The 19,879-nt window shown below is 42.1% G+C and overlaps 1 protein-coding gene across 2 annotated transcripts in view; it reads right to left on the bottom strand.

The window, feature by feature from the left end:
* Positions 1–16,968, bottom strand: part of TTC39C (tetratricopeptide repeat domain 39C) — a 34,325-nt gene extending 17,357 nt beyond the window's left edge. Inside the window, exons 1-4 of one of the 2 annotated variants that reach the window (XM_015277984.4) lie at positions 16,655–16,968; positions 6,295–6,343; positions 4,551–4,679; positions 3,507–3,621 (exon numbers count right to left, since the gene is read on the bottom strand). In XM_015277984.4, coding sequence (XP_015133470.1) covers positions 3,507–3,621; positions 4,551–4,679; positions 6,295–6,343; positions 16,655–16,800 — 439 coding nt within the window. In that variant the 5' untranslated portion in view covers positions 16,801–16,968. Of the gene's footprint in view, positions 1–217; positions 934–3,506; positions 3,622–4,550; positions 4,680–6,294; positions 6,344–16,654 lie in introns of those variants that run through there. The other variant, XM_040688714.2, reaches the window with a different exon arrangement.
* Positions 16,969–19,879: the final 2,911 nt, after the last annotated feature.

Genomic DNA, 19,879 nt, shown 5'->3' with positions numbered 1-19,879 from the left:
TTGAAACACAAGCTGGGTACCTAAATGTCCCTAAAAACCTGATCTTCACCATTCCTACTTTAGAATGGGAAAACTCAGCCCCCCTGCCCTCTTTACAGGAGGACACAACAGCAGAATATGATGTCAGATTTGTGTGCTTGCACAGCACCCATCCTGGTTACAGCACATCCCCGGACAACGGCAGAAGTGGTGAACAGAAAGCAAACACAGAATATACCTGTGTGCATTCACTGCAGAAGCTGACATAAGCATTTTGTCTGTGTTCGAGCCTCAAGAATTACAAACTGCACTGCCATGAGTTTTAAAGGACTGAAAATGAGAAAAAAATAAAAGGATACAGCAGTGGTGTTCTAAATGGATACCACTGAGTTGGCAGAGATCAGTTTTATAACTGACGTCAGAAGTAGATCAGAAATTGTGGCTTATGTCAAGTAACAGGAAAATGCTAACAATACCCAGCCACTCTTTATAAGTACTTAACATAATAAATAAGTAAATTCCAGAGAAAGCATCATCACTGATTAATTACTCCTTTTTCACTTCTACTTATGCAAAGCTGGTTTGATAATCTCAAACTACAGTGAGAAAGACTGGCAAAATTTATTATCTCAGATGTGACAGAAGGGTGCTGTCAACATGCAGAAAGTATCTATAAAACGAATCCTCTATCTTGAGTTCCACATTAAACCGTTACAAGAATAAAAGCAAACCTCTGCCACAACTCAGCTGCATTATGAGACTTACATTAGTCCAATTCTCAGCAATTAGGTCACTTTTTGGCTGTGCAGAATATTTCAAGAATTATGTGGTTCACCACAAGATGAATACTCAACAAATTTAGTAGTAAAGCAATAGACAAATAATCATAGGATGGCCTGGGTTGAAAAGGACCACAGTGATCATCTAGTTTCAACCGCCCTGCCATGGGCAGGGTCACCAACCACCAGACCAGGCTGCCCAGAGCCACATCCAGCCTGGCCTTGAATGCCTCCAGGGATGGGGCATCCACAACCTCCTCGGGCAACCTGTTTCACTGCGTCACCACCCTCTAGGTGAAAAACCTCCTCCTGATATCCAACCTAAACCTCCTCTGTCTCAGTGTAAGAGCATTCCCCCTTGTCCTATCGCTATCCACCCTCATAAACAGCCGTTGCCCCTTCCTGTTTATATGCTCCCTTCAAGTACTGGAAGGCCACAATGAGGTCTCCCCGGAGCCTTCTCTTCTCCAAGCTAAACATTCCCAGTTCCCTCAACCTTTCCTCATAGGAGAGGTGCTCCAGCCCTCTGATCATCTTAGTGGCCCTCCTCTGCACCTGCTCCAAGAGCTCCACATCCTTCCTGTACTGAGGGCCCCAGGCCTGGATGCAGTACTTCAGATGGGGCCTCCCAAGAACTGATTAGAGGGGGACAATCACCTCCCTCTCTCTGCAGGGCCATCCCTTTTTTAATGCAGTCCTGTACACAGTTGGCCTTCCATGCTGAAGATCATCTAGTTTCAACCCCCCTGCTACGTGCAGGGTTGCCAGTAAGATAACCAAGATGTTTTACTTATCCTACAGATCATGTTACTGTTAATAGCTCTGAAAAAGTACTACATTCGGGCACGTGCATCAAACAGAAATGACATGAGTGGGAAACAGTATAACTCAAGGCTTTACCTTCACCAGTATGCTACCACTGACTGCTCATTGTGACCAGAAGGTTAACAAATTTGATACGCTCAGATAAAATAATCTAACACAATAAAAAATTGAATTTATGGTTCTTTAAACATAAAAAAGAAAGAAATCAAGCCCTATCACCAAGCTGAGACTTCTCAGGAAGAACTTCTCAAAGTAGCTGTCATGTCCATGAGAGCAGTTAAGAAAAGGTAGTTCAATATTGCTGTTGGAAGCTAACACAAGCTGCTGTATTACTAACTTCTTGATGAAACTATTTTTGTTACATCCATGAGGGTGGAGAGGAAAATTGAAAATGTGTTAGGCATATGAGAAAGCAGCTTGCATGTCATCATATGCTTCTTGTCAAACTGTTCCAGGAATTAAAACACAAGAAATTTTTCACTCATCATCCACTGATCAGCAAAATGTATCTGCCTCCTTACTGGTTTGAAACGAGACTCATTTCAGTAATCTGGTTGCTATTTCAGTACAGAAACATCGCCACAAAAACATGTTTATACATAATGAGAAAGATAATACACTCGGGAAACCTAAAATAACTGACCCAGCAATTTAGCCAAATGGTGTCACAATGGCAGTAACTAACAGTCACTGACACTGCATTTAACTGCTTCAAATTTTAACTAAAGATTTCAAGTTTATTTTTTCCTCGGTAGAATAACCCAAATATACTGCATGCATTGCAGTTCTCTGCTACCCACTTCAGTTCTCTGAGCAGCAGACAGGAGAGAAAGGGAACAAACATCACTCAGTTATAGTACCCAACCCAGTTACAAAGCTGGAGGGTGGGAAGGGAGACAAAAAAAAAAAAAAAAAAAAGAAAGCAAAAACCTACAACAGCATCAAAAATAAGAAAATCTTTCTGCAGCAGTAGACATTGATATGGTAATCAAAAGCATGACCTGAATTTCTTCTAGCTAAAACCAAACACATTCTTGATACCCTGGCTTGAAAGAAACCAAGTCTGTCTTACAGAAATAATTCCATCCTTCACAGGAAGATTTTAATGTTCCAAAGGATCTGAGTGTTATTTCCCCAGTTTCTTTCACCTGACCAGCAGGGGTTTCACTGATAGTCTGCTCTGGCTGCCACCTCTTGACGTTCACTAATACTTACAAGAACCTGGAAATGTGTTTCCTTTGAATGTGACCTTTACCACCCTCTCTGTAAACTCACAGATGAAGGAGCATTTTAGGATTGTGCATAAGAGAACCTTATAAACAGCTTTTCAGATGAGACAAGGTGGTTTGTATTCAGTAAGACAGGATTAACCTCTTTGGCACACAAGGACACAGTTTGGTGACCAAAGAGTAAGAACTGATTCAGCAGTTTAGACTTGAACACGCTTCATTTAAAATTACTTTTGCTGCCATCTTGTCATCTGTGTTGTCACAGCCATAATGCATATGGGACACTCAGATTTCCCCAGGTGGCCTGGGCTGCAGCTCTTTATAGCCTCTTCTCTCATGCAGGCCACACAAAGCACACAGATGATAATCATCTTTGTACCAACTGCTCTAACACCTCTATGGGAACATGCAAAAGATTCCAACCAATCCAAGGTGAATCTGTTGGTTCCAAGGAAAGGGAAAAGCTGTAATCTGTACCACTTCAACTTAATCATCATACTATTACATATACAATGGTAGAAAAATACCTCTGCAAGCATACCAAACTTACCCTTTGACTCAAATGGAACTATGCTCTTTCTCAAAATAGAATCAACTTAATTGATGTGAACAGTTATCTTGCCATATTAAGGTCAAGCTTTACTACAAAGATAGCATGCAAAAAATACATACAAACATTAAAGCCACAATGCACCTGATAATTCTTGTTTTACAAACGAGAGCACAGCCAAGTAGACTTGACAGTCCGCTATAATGATTTGTCTTTGTAGACGATCTATCATGGATAGAGGAGATTTGCGTCCATCAACCTGTATGGAATAACACAAGCACAGAAATTTTAGCAAAGATAACAAAGAATACTAGTCTAAACCTGACAATTAACAAATCCAAAACCAACTGCAAGCAGCAGTATAGTTGCTAATAAATCAGTTCAGCATTTTCATGGGCAAAACCATGCTAAAATTTCTTTGATAGCTCACCAAGCAAGCTCCTGATTAATAAACAGAAAAACTTTGAATATTTGCTATCACCTTTTTTTGTTTGTTTTTAAAGATTCTACATAAACTCAGAAAAGATTTAAATTCCATAACTTTAATGCACTCACAAACACATCAGACATGCAACTAAAAGATGTTTCTAACCAGAAGAGCAAATAAATGAGCATATGGCAAGGGGCAGGGAAAACACAGTGCCGCTTAGGAGCACACAGGTTCATTACTTTCTATCAAGTAATGTAAAAACTGAAGAAAAATAACTACTTTTTCTGGTACAGATCCACTATATCACATCCTACTTCTCAGCCTGCATGCTTTATTCTTCCTTCGTTACTTAGAATGAAAAATCTAGAAAGGGGAAAACTCCCTGGGAATATGCCTGGCACTTTCATGCAGGCTCAGTCTCATCCTTTGAGCATTGCTAGAGTGTGTATGAATGAAACAGGCTGAACCAGCTAGGCTACGAGCTTCCTGAAATAACTCCAGTAGCTCACTAATCTGAGGTCTTATGAAAATAACTACTAACATTAACATAGCACCCTGCTTTAAAAGAGGAAATGCTTAAATGTGACTACTTTATGACACTTAAGATTTCTGAGATGTTCAACTTACTTTCTACATTTACTGTTTATCTCAACTGCTCTTCATATATCAAAAACCATCTAGCAAAAAAAGCCCCAACAAAGCAAAGAAGTTTCCAAAAATATTTATCCAATATATGATTCTACAGATAATGCTCTTACATTCTTTTTAATTTTATTCTTGATTGTTTCAATAACTCCAGCTTCGTCACTCTCACACAGCTTCTCTGTAGCCTTTAAGTCATCGCATGCCAGCTGCATTTTCTCCTCTTCAAACGTCATCATGGCATTCTGCCAAAAACAGAACACAGATTTGGGAGATAAAAATGAAATAGTGCTATTCCTGCAAAGGCTGCACAAAGTTTTGGTGAAAGTTTTCATGAAATCTGACTATAAAATTTACTTTTTCATTAACATATTTACATCAACACATACATCAGCACATATACTTCTACAGTGAAGCAAACCAGAGATCTGAGCGTGCCGTACCAAAACCTTACAACCGATCAGATCATATTAACTAAGACTTCTCCCCTTGTCTTAATAGAATTTCATACGCTATCAAACCGAGTATGTTGTCACACTGCATTAAGCACAAGAAGAATTTGTGAAAATTCACTTCCAATGATTGTTACATAAGGCACCATTTGCTTCCACACAAGAAGATACTGCTTTTATATAACTCATTCATAGAAATAATGGGTCTCCAAAGTCAGAGAATCATATAATGGAATCACAGAATGGCCTGGGTTGAAAAGGACCACAATGACCATCCAGTTTCAACCCCCCTGCTATGTGCAGGGTCGCCAACCACCAGACCAGGCTGCCCAAAGCCACATCCAGCCTGGCTTTGAATGCCTCCAGGGATGGGGCATCCACAACCTCCCTGGGCAACCTAGTCACTAATAAGTGACAGCTACTGCATAATAAGAAATAGGAACCAGAATTCCTACACATGTCGGAAGGAAAAACCAATTAGGAAAAAGAAAACACACATCAGACCAACTATCAGTGAAGAAATTTAGAAAGAATTTAAGGACAAGTAACTTCTTAATGCTTTATTAAACAAAAGTCCTGAATGACACAGACGTGCAGAGTGCTGCAGCTATGTTTAGAACAGTAGCTATGCAAGATATGTTCAAGATCCACTGATGCTGCTCTGTGATGTTACATTGGTTCAGTGCATCAATTCAGATAAACAAACCTGGGAGATTCTTCCTCTTTCCCTTCTCTCCTTTCCATTGACTCAAAACCAAATGATATGCCACAGATTTCCTAACCAATATTTTCCCTTGTATTGCATACAGACAGAGAGAAAATTCAAATTAAATTCATGTACAACATACGTATTTCTAGCATAGCACAATAAATTCAGTCTTTAAAACAGAATATTACCGCTGGTAATTTCTGGTGCAATCTAACATTAAGCAGCAATATCAGGATAAAGACAGCCTAAAATTAAGATTTGCTCACATTTTAAAAAAAGCTATTCTCATTTTTAATACAGTTTAAAAACAACAGCAAAAACTATTATGAAAATGTTATGAGTGTTATTTTAATAATACCTCTACTGCACATACAAGAGGGTTTTCTTATGGCTCTTTTAATGGAACACATAAATATTTCATATGTCTGAGAAGCTGAATCACAGAACATTTACTTTCTATTTAAACCACATCAGTAAACAAGTTTTATATAATGTAATGACTTGTTTTCTACATACCCTTCACCTAATGCTTTGAAAAAACGGTCTCATAAAAAGAAACAGATTAAAGTATCCACTACTATGAAGTTATGGATTCACATACAAACATTTACCTCCACCATTATGAACCCACGCATTCACGTACAAACATCAACAACAAGAGTAGGGATGTATGTTTACTCTCTGCTCCCATCTACTCACCAAAAAACTGACAAAACTGGCTCCAAAACTCATTAACGGGCTATGATTTCTGTAAAGAAAACAAAGAGCAGTTAACTATACACACATTTCCCACTGTAAAGACTGATATTACACTTCCTGATTTTGAATCATACATCAGTAAATAAATTCAGGTGATTTTTTGGGGTTGGTTGGTGGGGTTGGCTTTTTTAGGTGTTGAGTTGCATCATTCAACAAAATGTAATGGAAATGGAAAGGCAAATTATGGTCATACATACATGGGCATATCTATTCATCATTTCTACTAGGACTTGAATATACCTGCAAATAATTTTTATGCACTAAGCTGTTGATTTCATTGATTAAGACAACCACTGCCATGAAAACACATTTACAGCATGTAAATAATAATAATAACTTCAAGCTATCAAAGTTTCAAAATCCACTGATTTTACTCTTCTTCACCATCCTATCACTACCATTTCGAACCTGCACACAAACATTAAGTGATTCTATGATGAGATTCCCACTTCCCCCACCATCCATAAAGCTAATTAATTTCAATTATAATTAATAAATCATACGCCACAGAAGTTGTTAGAAATAAAGTTGCTACAAAGCACGTGGGTTTTTGCTGCTCTATTCTAAAGAAAGACTACATGGAATAGTTCTAAGATAATTTGCTGCTTAAAAACTCGATCAGGCGTTTTCCTCTTTGCTGCCAGCCAACGTGAATGGTCACCAGTAAACGCCTCTGCTATTATTTCCTATCTGGACTGATGTCTACCAATGGCTGTGTTATAAAGAGCAGCAGCAATCAGCTACACAAGTTGTATGTGATGCCTCCGGCACTCTTAGCACACACTCTGCCTTTCTCATCATTCTCCTTGCAACTCATGAGGCACGCAGTTCCCAGCCTCACCACTCTGCTCCAGAGAATGTAACCTCCACCATACATCTCAAGGGCACACACACTGCAGCACCAACACCGCACAGCCACAGCTGCCCAACGGATCAGCACAAGCAATGGTTACGCTCGTGCCCTTATGTACAAAGTCACGCTTACATCACACCTTCAAGAAAGCTCAAAAATAAAGTGAGTGCTTCCCAGGGAGGTGGTTGAGTCACCATCCCTGGATGTGTTTAAAAACCATTTGGATGTGGTGCTCAGGGACATGATTGAGCGGAGGGTTGTTGGAGTTAGGTAGTACAGTTGAGTTGTGGTTGGACTCGATGATCTTAAAGGTCTTTTCCAACCTGAGCAATTTTCCAGCTTCCCAAGATCTGCGCATTCACAGAGAAAGCAGGTTGGCCAAGGCAACCAAGGCGGTAGATCTGGGATAAATATCTATACATATTTTTAAACGACATGTCAGAACCCTGATTCAGCACCTGTAGACAATCAGTGTTTCACACTGAAATCCATTCGGAGCAAATTCAAAGTCGTCGCCCTCAACAGCCTTTTAAAACAGAGGGGGAAAAGAGCAACAAAGCAAGAAGGCGTGCCATAAATAATTAATTCAGGTTGCACTTTCCATTACAATCCTTAGAATGCACTTCTTGAGTGCATTCTTCACCTTCCATCCACGCTGAAATTTTCACTCTGCTACTAGGCACGGACCAAGAGGTTACTTTAAGGGAGAAATTATAATTCAAGCATCTCAACGTGTATTAAAATGAAAACAAAAGACCGAAGTTGTATGCCTGTACAAAAACTTTGCAAAACAGAACCGAGATGGGGAGGGTTTGTTTCCTCCGCACACAGAAGCTGACGGAATACGCACAGCAACATTTGGCTCTCAGAAGGAAGGCAGCATCCACGCGTTCCTCAGGACTTGGCAAGGAACGTAGGAATTTTCTCACCAAAGCATAAATGCAAATGAAATACTGTGGAACTACAGAACAAACAGTAGAAGTGATCCATATGAATATGTTTTCAATTCGAGACTATTATTCTTTTTTTTTTTTTAATGAATATTTATAAACACAGATCCTTCTGCCGCAGAAATAGCTGCTGAAGCTTAAAAAGCTTGAAATACGTCAGATTCAGACGTAAAGTGATCCCCTACCACGGGTACAGTATTTTCAAATACAGTGATTTGAATGAGGGAGCAAAGCCACTAAAACAGCACAAACAGTACGAGAGTGGAGAATGAAAGAGCAGAGCATCTCATTCAGCGGCTCAACCAAAATACCAAAAGGAGCAGGCTCTTCCAATACCTTCCAAAATACCCGTTTGCCTTGCCTCTTTAGCATGTAAGAACCTGTTCTTAAGGGTGCTTATACGTATTAAAACATTGATGCCTACACACGTGTTCTGAAAGCCCTCATATTTCTTTTGGGAGAATTTGAGTACGGCAGTAGTTACATTTAAGAGTCAACCGTTCTTCCAGGATTATAAAAGATTCTGAGCTGTTTATAGCAAATAATAATCATTTCCAAAAACCTTAGGAAATACAGATTTTCAAGTATATTTGTCTAAGTTGATTTAAGAAAACTTGAGACATTTTTCAAATAAATATTTGTCAATACATTTCAAGACAGCTCCCCAGCTTGCTCTCTGAAACTCACAGTGCCCTCCCTGGAAGCACACAAAGCCAGGCTGGATGGGGCTGTGAGCAACCTGGTCTAGAGGGAGCTGTCCCTGCCTACAGCAGGGGGTTGGAACTAAGTGATTCTAAAGGTCCCTTCCAACCCAAACCATTCTATGATTCTGCGATGTACAATTCCTACCCAGACAATGAAAAATGAGAGAAAAATCACTCTATTATGAAAAGATTATTAGTTGTAATGCATGAGGTAAAATGCTGCAGGTTGAATGACTGAAAATGAAAAAAAGGACTCCCAATAAAAGCATTGTCAGTACAGCACATGTGGGTTCTGAAGCAAGAAAACATGAGCCAGCAATGTGCCCTCACAGCCCAGAAAGCCAACTGTATTCTGGGTTCCATCACAAGAAGTGTGGCCAGCAGTCAAAGGGAGGTGATCCTGCCCCTCTGCTCCGTGCTGGTGAGACCTCACCTGGAATACTGCATCCAGATGTGGAGTTCTCAGTACAGGAAGAGACATGGAGCTGCTAAGAGTGTATCCAGAGGAGGGCCATGTATAAAAATAATGTAAGGCATGGAAAACCTCTCCTACAAGGACAGGCTGAGAGAACTGGGTGCGTTCAGCCTGGAGAAGAGAAGGCTGCAAGGTGACCTGACAGCAGCCTTCAATATCTAAAGGGGAGCTACAAGAAAGAGAGGAATAAACTCTTCAGCAAGGTCTGTGGTGACAGAACAAGGGGAAATGGTTACAAGCTCAAAGAGGGTAGATTTAGGTTAGATAAAATCTTTTACAGTGAAGGTGGTGAGGCACTGGAACAGGTTGCCTAGAGATGTGGTCGATGCCCCATCCCTGGAGACTTTCAAAGCCAGGCTAGATAAGGCCCTGGGCAATCTGATCTAGCTGTAGGTGTCCCTGTTCATTGCAGGGGAGTTAGACTAGATGGCCTTCAGAGGTCCCTTCCAACTCTAAAGATTCTATGATTCTATGGTAAATGGGATAACAAATGCTTTACCATATTCCTGCCTAGTCGCTGGGTAGAAATTACAGTTGCAGATTTGTGAAAAACTATTTGTAGATGTAATTTCACGCTTCAAGTCCATTTTAAACAACAACTGCGCTTAGTGCTCAATCTTCACAAATATTTTGCTGAATAATTTCTTCAACAGCTTAATGTTACCTTTACCTCTAGAGCTAGGAAAACGTTGGCAACAACAAAGTACAATCACAGCAAACACTAACACATGACAGACGACCAAAATAAGTTTCTGAGAAAAGCACGCTTCCACGAAAATAACCCTGTGTTCAGTGTATTCTGAAGACACCACTTCACATCCTTCTCAAAAACCCCAAAAGATGTAAGATTAAAAAAAAAAAAAAAAAAAAAGCAGCACTTGAGATAACACTAACAGTAAAATAATGGCTATACTGACACGGACATGAGTTACAGAATTCAATTCAAATGAACACTAAGATGTTGCACTATCCAAGCTGTCTTCACCACTTTGAAGCAATAGAATCATAGAATGGCCTGGGTTGAAAAGGACCACAATGATCATCTAGTTTCAACCCCCCTGCTATGTGTAGGGTCACCAACCACCAGACCAGGCTGCCCAGAGTCACATCCAGCCTGGCCTTGAATGCCTCCAGGGATGGGGCATCCACAGCCTCCTTGGGCAACCTGTTCCAGTGCGTCACCACTCTTTGTGTGAAAAACTTCCACCTAAAAATAGCCTCCATTGAGTGAAGAATAGTCACAAGACTTTTAAATGGCTCAAAGACAAAGGAAAATCTGGTGTCAGAGTCAGGTAAATCCCACACTGAAACCAGTGAACTACATTCTCTCTCACAAATTCATGCATATAGTTTTGCAGACTGTCCTGTGTTATCTTTGCATTGTCTTCTCAGGAACCTTATCAATGCAGTTCAACGAATAGATAAAACAAGTCTTGCACATGGAGAAAGATAACCCCAGGCACCATGACATGCTGCGGACAACCCAGCTGTTAAGTAGCCCTGCAGGAAAGGACCGCTCTGACAAACACTGAGGTAGACATGAGCCAACCGCACGCCCTTTGCTGCTGAGGAGGCTGCATTAGGCAAAGTATTGCCAGCAGGTCAAGAGAGGTGATCCTTCCCCTGTACTCAAGGCTGGTAAAGCTGCATATAGAGCACTGGGTCCAGTTCTTTGCTCCCCAGTTCAAGAGAAGTATGACATACTGAAGAGAATCCAACAGAGGAACACCAAGACACTGAAGGGTCCGCAGCACCTCTCCCTTGAGAAGAGGCTGTGAGAGCTGGGCCTGTTCTGCCTGCAGAGGAGGCAGCTCAGGGAAACTCATCAATGTCCATAAGTACCTGACAGGAGGGTGCAATTCAACTAAGTTTCACCTGCTTCACACTTCAGGGACGCTACTCAAAGAACAAAGCACCACAACACCATAATATTAAAGACACAAAATACTGAAGGTAGCCAATCACTTCTTGTCATCTTCTAAAGAGCTGAATTAGCCAGGCATTCTTTAAAGGATAGAAGTAAGCCGTATGCACCCCACCATCTCTTTTCAAGGCATAAGTGCTGGGAAGATCAAGTCTGCGTAATGTATGAGATGAATATAAAACTCATAACACCAGATAAGGAGTAAACACCATTTCAGCACTGAGGAATTACTGCTTCCTTAAATCCCACATGTGTGTTCTAAACAAACACATTCAATAGCAGGGGTAAAAAAAAACTCAGTAATACAAAGAAATACTTAAGATATCAGACTGATGCTGGGTGTTCGGTACATTGTGATACCTCAACAGATGCTGATCAAATGGTAAATAAGTTCTTTTATTACTGTTATCACCTTTTTGGTGATAAGCATTTGCATCACAGCAAAGTTCCCACCTTTGCTTTCTGTGAATACTAAGCTTACTAAACTTAAACTCACTGGAATAGATCTCTTTTCCAGCTATACAGAAGTAGTATTATATGAGACACTGCTTCTCCCAATAAATCCCAAACCATTCACCTCCTTTCATGGCACAGCTTCAAGACGATAACTCACTTTCAGAAGAAAGGCATTTACCATGCCCCATTTTCACGCATGATGATAACATTCTGGAGTTTTAAGCCTCTGTTTAATAAGGCTGAGACGATACAGCCCTATTTTATCACTAAAAGTAAACAAACAAAAAATATATTGAAATACATATTGAAATACATTAGAAGAAAAATCAATTATTTCCTAGCATTTTTTCCTATATTCATTCCCATGATAATATTTCCCCTCCAAATACATCAGATTCTAAAGCAACTACAGTCCAGCTCACATCTAACTTTAAATAACATAGAGTGATTAACCCACCAATACAACCCCCAGCTTTTCTAGGCACTGCTGTTTGTCATGACCCACTAAGAATTCCAGTCACACAGATGGCAATGCTCAGGATGAAACAAAATAAATCATTCTCCTCCAAAGCAGGAGACAGAAGCGTAATGGCAAATCAAGAATTTGTCTAAGTTCATAGATAAATATAGAAGCAGCTAATGAATAGTTTAAAACAAGCAGAAACACGACATACATACAACAATAAGGAATTTACTGCAAAAACATACCACTCCTTTGGCCGAAGTTTTTTCTCAAATATATTCTAAAAATTATTTGTAAGATTACAGACATAGGCTGGCTCTTTAGATGTGTACTGGCATATGAAAGAGCTGACCATCCTGCTAAGTTAGTTTCTTTAAAATAAGTTAGTTGGCTTTAACATAATGATCCACATACTAGCACACCTCTTCTGCAATCTCCACCGGTCTGCCTTCTAACTTCTGAGTTAATAAGTCAGATTTCTGTTTACCTTTCTCTCATCCATCCATGAACTCCTAACTGTCAGATTTTGTTCCATTTGGCAAATGGATCTCTTCAGCTCTCTCCATCCTTTTTACCACTTTGTTTGGCAGCAACACCTGTTTCCGACTTGAGGGCCAAAAATCCACGTGTCACATTCAACGTGATCCTCTCTATGTATTCGGGTCAGTTTTCCAGTTACGTGCACCATTTAGTGCAATGCACTGTCTAACCCTGAGAAAATGAAATCTTACTTTAAGGTACACATTTACTACACATGTAAAATACTGCTGCTAAAAACAGCTTCCCTCATATACATTTCTCCTTTCTATCTAGCAGCTGCTCTCCTGCCTCTGTCACTGTAATACATAATAGCTCACAGGGTTGCTATAAGGGCATTCAGGACTTCTTTGCGTGCTGTCAATCAGGATGCCATCAGCCTTCACCCCACTGACTTACGTCAGCTCCCACTCCTCTGTCCTTATCTTTAGAGAAGCTACTAAACATCCACATCTAATTTTCCCTCTTCAATGGTCCTTTGCTGAGCTCCATAAACAAGAGTTTCAACAGCAGTGAGACAATCTACCTACTGATCAATGCTGCCTTAATGTCACCTTGTATTTTTATTACCTACTTTCATCTGTTGTCTAAAGCGTTACCTCTTAAAAAACTCCAGGTTTTAAAAATGTGTATTGAGCATTTCTCTTGGTTTCATGTTTTCTTCAATTTTTTATTCTTCTGAAAGATCTCCTTCACCCAAACAGGTCATACAGCACGTTTTTCTTCACCAACCCCAGTAAACCTGTACATGTTTTGGTTTAGATGCACGTTTCCACCACACTGCCCTTATTTCTTCTGAGAAGACCTTACAGAATACATCTCGCTTACCCACCTTGTTCCATTTCTCCTTTCATTTACACAGAAGATGAAAACTTTATTAATCCTTCTCAGAAGTAAGAGCTGTTCATAATAGAGTCAAACATTTCTGCAGCAGGAGACAGAAGGCTGCTGGATTTATAATATCCCTAATCTTCTGCTCTACGCTGTGAGTCAACGTTCAGTTAAAAAGCTTCTGATTATACTTGACAGTCTTCTCTCTTCTTAGCTGAAGGACGTTTTTTAAACCATTTCTGAATTGGAAATGCTCTTTAAAAAAAATGAATAATCAGCAAAAAAAAACGCCTTTAGCCTCTTTCTTCTATTCTTCAAATGTTAAGGAATCCACAAAACAGGAATGCAGAAAGAACACTCCATTTCAGCATTCTTGCTAGTGCCAAGGTGGCCCACCAGAGCAATGCCATCCCCCAGGCTGGCTCTGGGCTCCACCTGTGATGCCAAGTCCTTGGTTAACCTCTACACGGTACTCACCGGTTTAACCCCATCAGAACTCAGATGGTGTCAATACTGTTCATACTGAATAGAAAGATTAATACCAGTACTGACAGTTTCAACTACACATTTATACTGATAACGCTAAAGGAATTGAAGGCAGTGGTGCCATCTGTTGCAGATCTATGAAAATATTGTATTTGTTCATATTTAGCTCATGATCAGAAAGTTCACACTACTATCCGGTGGGGAATCTAGGTTTCTTAAAAGAAAAAAAAAAATCACAAACAAAAAGGTGTGCACTTATCAATGCGGCTTGCAGATGATTTTTCAAGCCCCTATAACTTCTGTCAAGTCTGGCTCAACAAAAAACAAGTCACAGGCTACACCTGACAGAAGACTAATGGCTTTACAGAGATGGTCAATCCAGTTCTGGCTACTTGCTGCATCTAACAACAGACACATTCATCTGACTTCATTAGGTTCTAAATAGGCATACATGAACCCTAAAGATCAAAAGACACAATATTTTCTTAACTACGTCTCTGTATGTCATAGTAACAATGATTCCGAAGTCAACCAATTCAAAGGCAGGATTTTGTCATTGCAGTTATACATAACACTGCAATTTCTACCTTTGTTTCCTCAAGAACTGCATTACGAGCGGTTATAGGCTGGTTTTTTTAAACTGATGTAGGGCTCAGACATCTTTTTGGAAGAACCACAAACGCCGAGTAGCAAAGAAACCAGTTACAATTTGCCTTGGAACATCAGCTCTCCTTAGGGTCACCAAGGTTGCCCACTGTCTCAAGATCATTCAGGTGGCACGAGAGGAAGTAACAAAGGTAATAACGAAATAAGAAATGAAAAGCAGAAGCAAAACCAGTAGTTTCTAGGGAACGATTCTAGTTGATCAAACAACGTGGTTAACAGAACTGAAGCCTCATCGTGTAGTTGAGTTTCCAAACAAATAACCTTGCAGGTTCTTGAAAAGTTTCTGTAGCGTGGGTTTTTTTTCTCCATTTATGCCTTGACTTTCAGCAGCTATCATCTGATAACTGTTAACACACGCTCACATCAGGCTAAGTTCAAAAAGCTGTATTTTATCTTTAGAGCTTTAGAGCTATCTTTATTATTTAGAGCTTTGAGCTCTAAAGCTGCAAGTGACAAAGGTCCACACAGAACTACGGAGAACTCCCAAAAGCTGCTCCTTCAGCCTACCAGTCCCATTTGGGATAGGTTCTACATGATAATTTCAAGTGCATGCCAACAAAAACATTCTTATTTAAGGTTGTATGCAAATAAACACATAACTGTACTACTTAAGTCCTTGTAGGGAAGAGCATATCCGAAACAAGCAGTGAACTGAAAGCTGTTGACCAAAGGAAGTTCCGTTCTCCAGATGTCTCCAGAACTGGAATGTGTAGGAGATTAAGCATGCTTCACTGTATTTTCTTTCCCACCTCTACCTGAAACTGCAATATATACCTAACCTGCACCTCAATAAAGGGCTGCCAGTTTCCAGCAAGAACCCTGCTACATATTTTGGGACAAACTGATGCAGTCATTCAAAAAACAAGACGGTGATTATTAATTTATGAATGGCAAAACCACTTAACCTAATGAAGGAATTCCAATTGACTCCTTGTGGGCAGTGTTTAAAGGCCAAGATCAAACAACACACTGAAGCTAAAGGGCACCTTTTGATAAAAATCAAACAAAGAAGCCCGCGCCTGGAAAAGAAAAAAAGAGATAAGCTTCTGCACTTCTGAAGTGAGATGTATAGACACAAATGTTACAGATCAACAAGGAAAGAATTTGCTGAAGACACCATTACTGTATCCTCTTCGTACTGGAGGGAGAACTAAACTGCATTCTGAACACAGGAACCATAGCCATTGTACTCCCAAGCGTTACTCTACAACATAAGAACGCTGCACGTCTAGGATTCCTGGACTGCTCCTAGATTCCTATCAGTGACAGAAAGCAATGGAAAGAGAGGGCAGAGCAAGAAAACCAGTAAGGTTTTCCATAATTGACACCCCGGGGGAAAAAAAAAAAAAAAAAAAAAAAGATACCTACAACAACCTATGAACAACAACCTATGACATCAGCAGACACGAGAAATAAGCAACTCAAACATGACCCGCGTGCAGGCGTGTGAGGGACGCAGGGCTGGGACCTTCCTCATCACCTGCAGCGCTGCCATCAGCTCCACCACAGAACCAGCTGGCAGCACGGCAGCACTACGGAACAGGGCAGCACGCACTAAGGATGGAACAAAACCTTCAAGGATGTGGCAGGTACACAGTGATGCAGTACTCTGCTATTAAGGGGAAAACGCGGGGGGGGGGGGGGGGGGTTCTGAAGCTGCAAGCCCCCTTCCAGCCACCCTTTTGCACCAAGCTTCACCTTTAGCAAATAAAACTTCAGGGCTGAAGTACAGCATCGCTGACGAAGCGCTATTCTAAGCCAGCGGAGGTATTTTTAATCACACAGACAACAGCCGCACAGAGCACATCAATTATTCAGAAGAGATGCACGACTACGGCAGCCCCAGCCGGCGCCCCAGCCCCGCTCAGACAAACCGAGGGCAGGCAGAGCCGCCGCCCCCAGCCCGGGGCAGCTGCGCGGGGGCCGCCGCTGCGGGGAGGCGCCCGGGGGCTCACCGGTACTTCTTGAAGAGCTGGTCGGATTCGCGGAAGCCGTTGTTGAGCAGCATGTTGATGCCGGCCAGCGCCAGCTCCGAGTCCTCGATGGGTAACGGAGCTTCCCCGTCCTCCCGCCGCGCCGGCGGCTGCTCCGAGCCGGCCATGACGGTGAGGGGGCAGCGGGACGCGGCCGGCTCTCTCCTTCCCTTATCCCTACCGCGGAGGAAGGCGCCGGGTGCCCGCGGCCGGGCCGCGTCCCCTCAGCCGCCCTCCCGCGCTGCAGAGACGCGGAGCCGCCTCGCGCCCGCAGCCCTCCGAACGCGGCGGCGCCCGCCTCGCTCCGCACCGCGCAGGCGCCGAGGGGACCGCGCATGCGCCGCGGCGGCTGGCGGGCTGAGGGGCGGCGGTGGTAACGGGAGGGGGGGGACGGAGCCACCCGCGGCTGGGCTGGGTGGCTAAGGGACGTAAGCGAGTGAGGGGGTTTGGGGAGCCGTGGGAGTCGCCGTGATGAGGATGTGGGCTTGTTGGGGGAGGTCTGGGAGCCAGCCTCTAGGTCCTCTCTTGCTTCGTCGGTTGAGGGTGACCAGGTGAGGAGGATGACGCTGGGATTCCTCCTCAGAGAAAGCTCTGCCGCCCTCATATGGCCGCTGCCCCTCCTCTGACCCCCAGCGGCCACTGATGTAGGCTTGGAGGGAGTTCTTTTGTGGAGCTCTTTCCATTCACACACGCATATACGTGCATATATTTTTACCTTTTGTTTCTTTCCTCAGTTGCTGCAGCGTTAGCCCTCTGCTGCACGAGCCTCCTCACAGGCAAACAGCAACTTGATGTGAGGGTTTCCACAGAATCCTCTAGGTTTTTCCTTTGGTGTGAAAGACCTTCCCTTAATTAGTGGCAGCATTCACTCAAGCGGTGACTGCAGTTGCTTGTTCCTAGGGCAGTGCTTTTGACTTTCCCAGCCTAAGCCTAGCAGGTTGGGGGTATTTCCACCCTGCCCCTCAACACCTCTATTAGCTGTAACGTGAACCTGCCCGTGGAGCTGGCAGCAATAGTCACAGCGTTTTGCAAGTCGTGTTCAGCCTTGTTTTGCACGTTGCTCCAAACAATGGATATATGAGAATGTACACCTGCAATAATAGATCCATTCCAGCTCCAAAGAGTCGAGTACCTGGGCTGAAAATACACCCATGATATTTTCACCCCCCCTTTGCAGGAAGAACAACTTCTTTGTTGTGCTTAAGTAAATTTAGGTAGAGAAAAAAGGCTATTGCCTACAGCCTGGTCTTGCTCCTGCCAGCCAGGGCAATGCTACAGCTGAGCTGCTTTAATTTTTTCCTCCTCACTAACATACAAAAGAATGGGACCACAGTCTGTTTTTAGAACCAACCCCTCTTTCCCTGTCAAGAAAAACATCTTTTTCCTGTGAATCAAGTACACGTTCTATGGGAATAGCTACCACCACCTGGGGAAATACTCTGTACCTAAACCCTCTTGGAAAGGTTCTTTTCGGATAGTGGGGAATGTGTAATGCTGGGAGCCTTCTGAAGTCTGACAGGTATGGATCAGGTGCTTTGGCTGATCCCCAGCCCCTCCGAACAAAGCTGGATACTCAGGTGGTTTAAATAGAGCGTGCCTTCTGTTACACTGCACATCTCCCAGACAGTATCTCCGAGGCTTTCGGGAAGTCAGCACAGAGGGTGTGGGGAACCACGTGCTCTCCTGTGCATTTATTGCTCATCTGTGAAACTTGGCCTCCCGTATTCAAACAGCCTCATAAAAAGGAAGTTACAGCTTGCAGTTTATTCACTGTTTCGGTTGTGTGCAGGACACTGCATTGCAGACAACCATATAGGAGTAATTATTTTTTATTATTATTATTATTTATTTTTATCTCCCATGCAGGATTTTGTGGGCAGGGAGTGGTTTATATTTTGATTTCCCTTAGTCATATACAACCCATTCGGCCAGGAAGCAATGAATCTCGTGGGTTCCCTGAGAATCAAACTCCTGCCTCTGAGTACTATTTCTGTGGATCAGTGAAGAGCCAAGTCCTTTGTGAAGCACCTGCTTCTTTTCCAAATGTAGATCCTATTTCTTAGTCCTTGTGGCTGAGTAATAGTGTAGCAGACCTGTGTGCTGTCTACAGGTTTTTTGTTCTAGAGGGTTCTTGCCCTAAGGAGCAAGAATTCTTTGAGGACTTCCTTCTAGCACCCAGGCTGTGCTCAGGCAAGGCAATGATCATCTCTTTTCTGTTATAAGTGCTTTTATAACTCTTCAGTAGCTAGCTATTAATTTTGAAACACGAGACGAGAGTATTTAAATCAAGCCTCCAGAAACATGGCTCTAAATCTGTGGAAGAACTTGGCAGAAAAGTTCTGTATTTCAGCTGCACTGGTAGAGAAGCAACACATTTTAAACGTCACTAATGAAGCAGTGTGACACCTGCAGTTTGCACCTGAGAGCTTAGCAGCAGCAGTCTTATGGTGCCCATATTGTTATGGACTCCATTAGAACTGCATTTTTCAGAAGAACTTGATTAGAAACCAGCAGGGCTGTAAGTCTGCCACGTAACAGCAGACGAGGTCTTGTGATGGGTTACCATTAATTTTATTCACATGCAGGATGTGGTACTGCTGATTCAGCCTACCAAGAATGGTCTGGGGAGCACAGAAATAAAGTGAACAGAGTGACACGTTACTTCTCCTGGCTGACCTAAGCTGGTATTTACTTCTCAGTATCAACACTCTAGACATCTTTGTTGTTGTATACACGTATTTTAATCCCTGACAGCATAGTATCATCAGTGTGATAGGTGCTCACAAGAATATCAGCCAGTAATTTCAGCAGAGGTTCAATCAGTGACCAGCTTTCCACTTACCCCATAGCTCAATGCAGTTAAGTATTGGATAACCTATGCTACTGTTATCTCTCTTACACAAAGAGACTGAGCAAACTGGTTTGTAATCACTGAAGGACAATACAGTAAGTTAATGATGGGGAGAAAGAACTGTACTGCTAAATAAATTAATTGGTCTAAAATTTCCAAGATCTTTACTCTGTTTCTCTTAGCACTTGTTAAAGAAATAAAAGGTAAAGAGGCTGCAGTTGTTGCATCCTGTAGGAGATGTACAGATGTAGAAAATGCAGTGTTTTTATAGTCCCTTCTGCAGGACACTGTTGTCATAGTTCGGTATAGTCCGTACCTTTGGATACTAAATTGCTCTTCCCATCAATAAGCTCTCC

Source organism: Gallus gallus, chromosome 2 (genome assembly GCF_016699485.2).
Source record: "Gallus gallus isolate bGalGal1 chromosome 2, bGalGal1.mat.broiler.GRCg7b, whole genome shotgun sequence".
In the NCBI taxonomy this organism is placed as follows: Eukaryota; Metazoa; Chordata; class Aves; order Galliformes; family Phasianidae; genus Gallus; species Gallus gallus.
The sequence above is the reverse complement of the archived record's forward strand: the minus strand, read 5'-3'. Positions and strand labels throughout refer to the sequence as shown.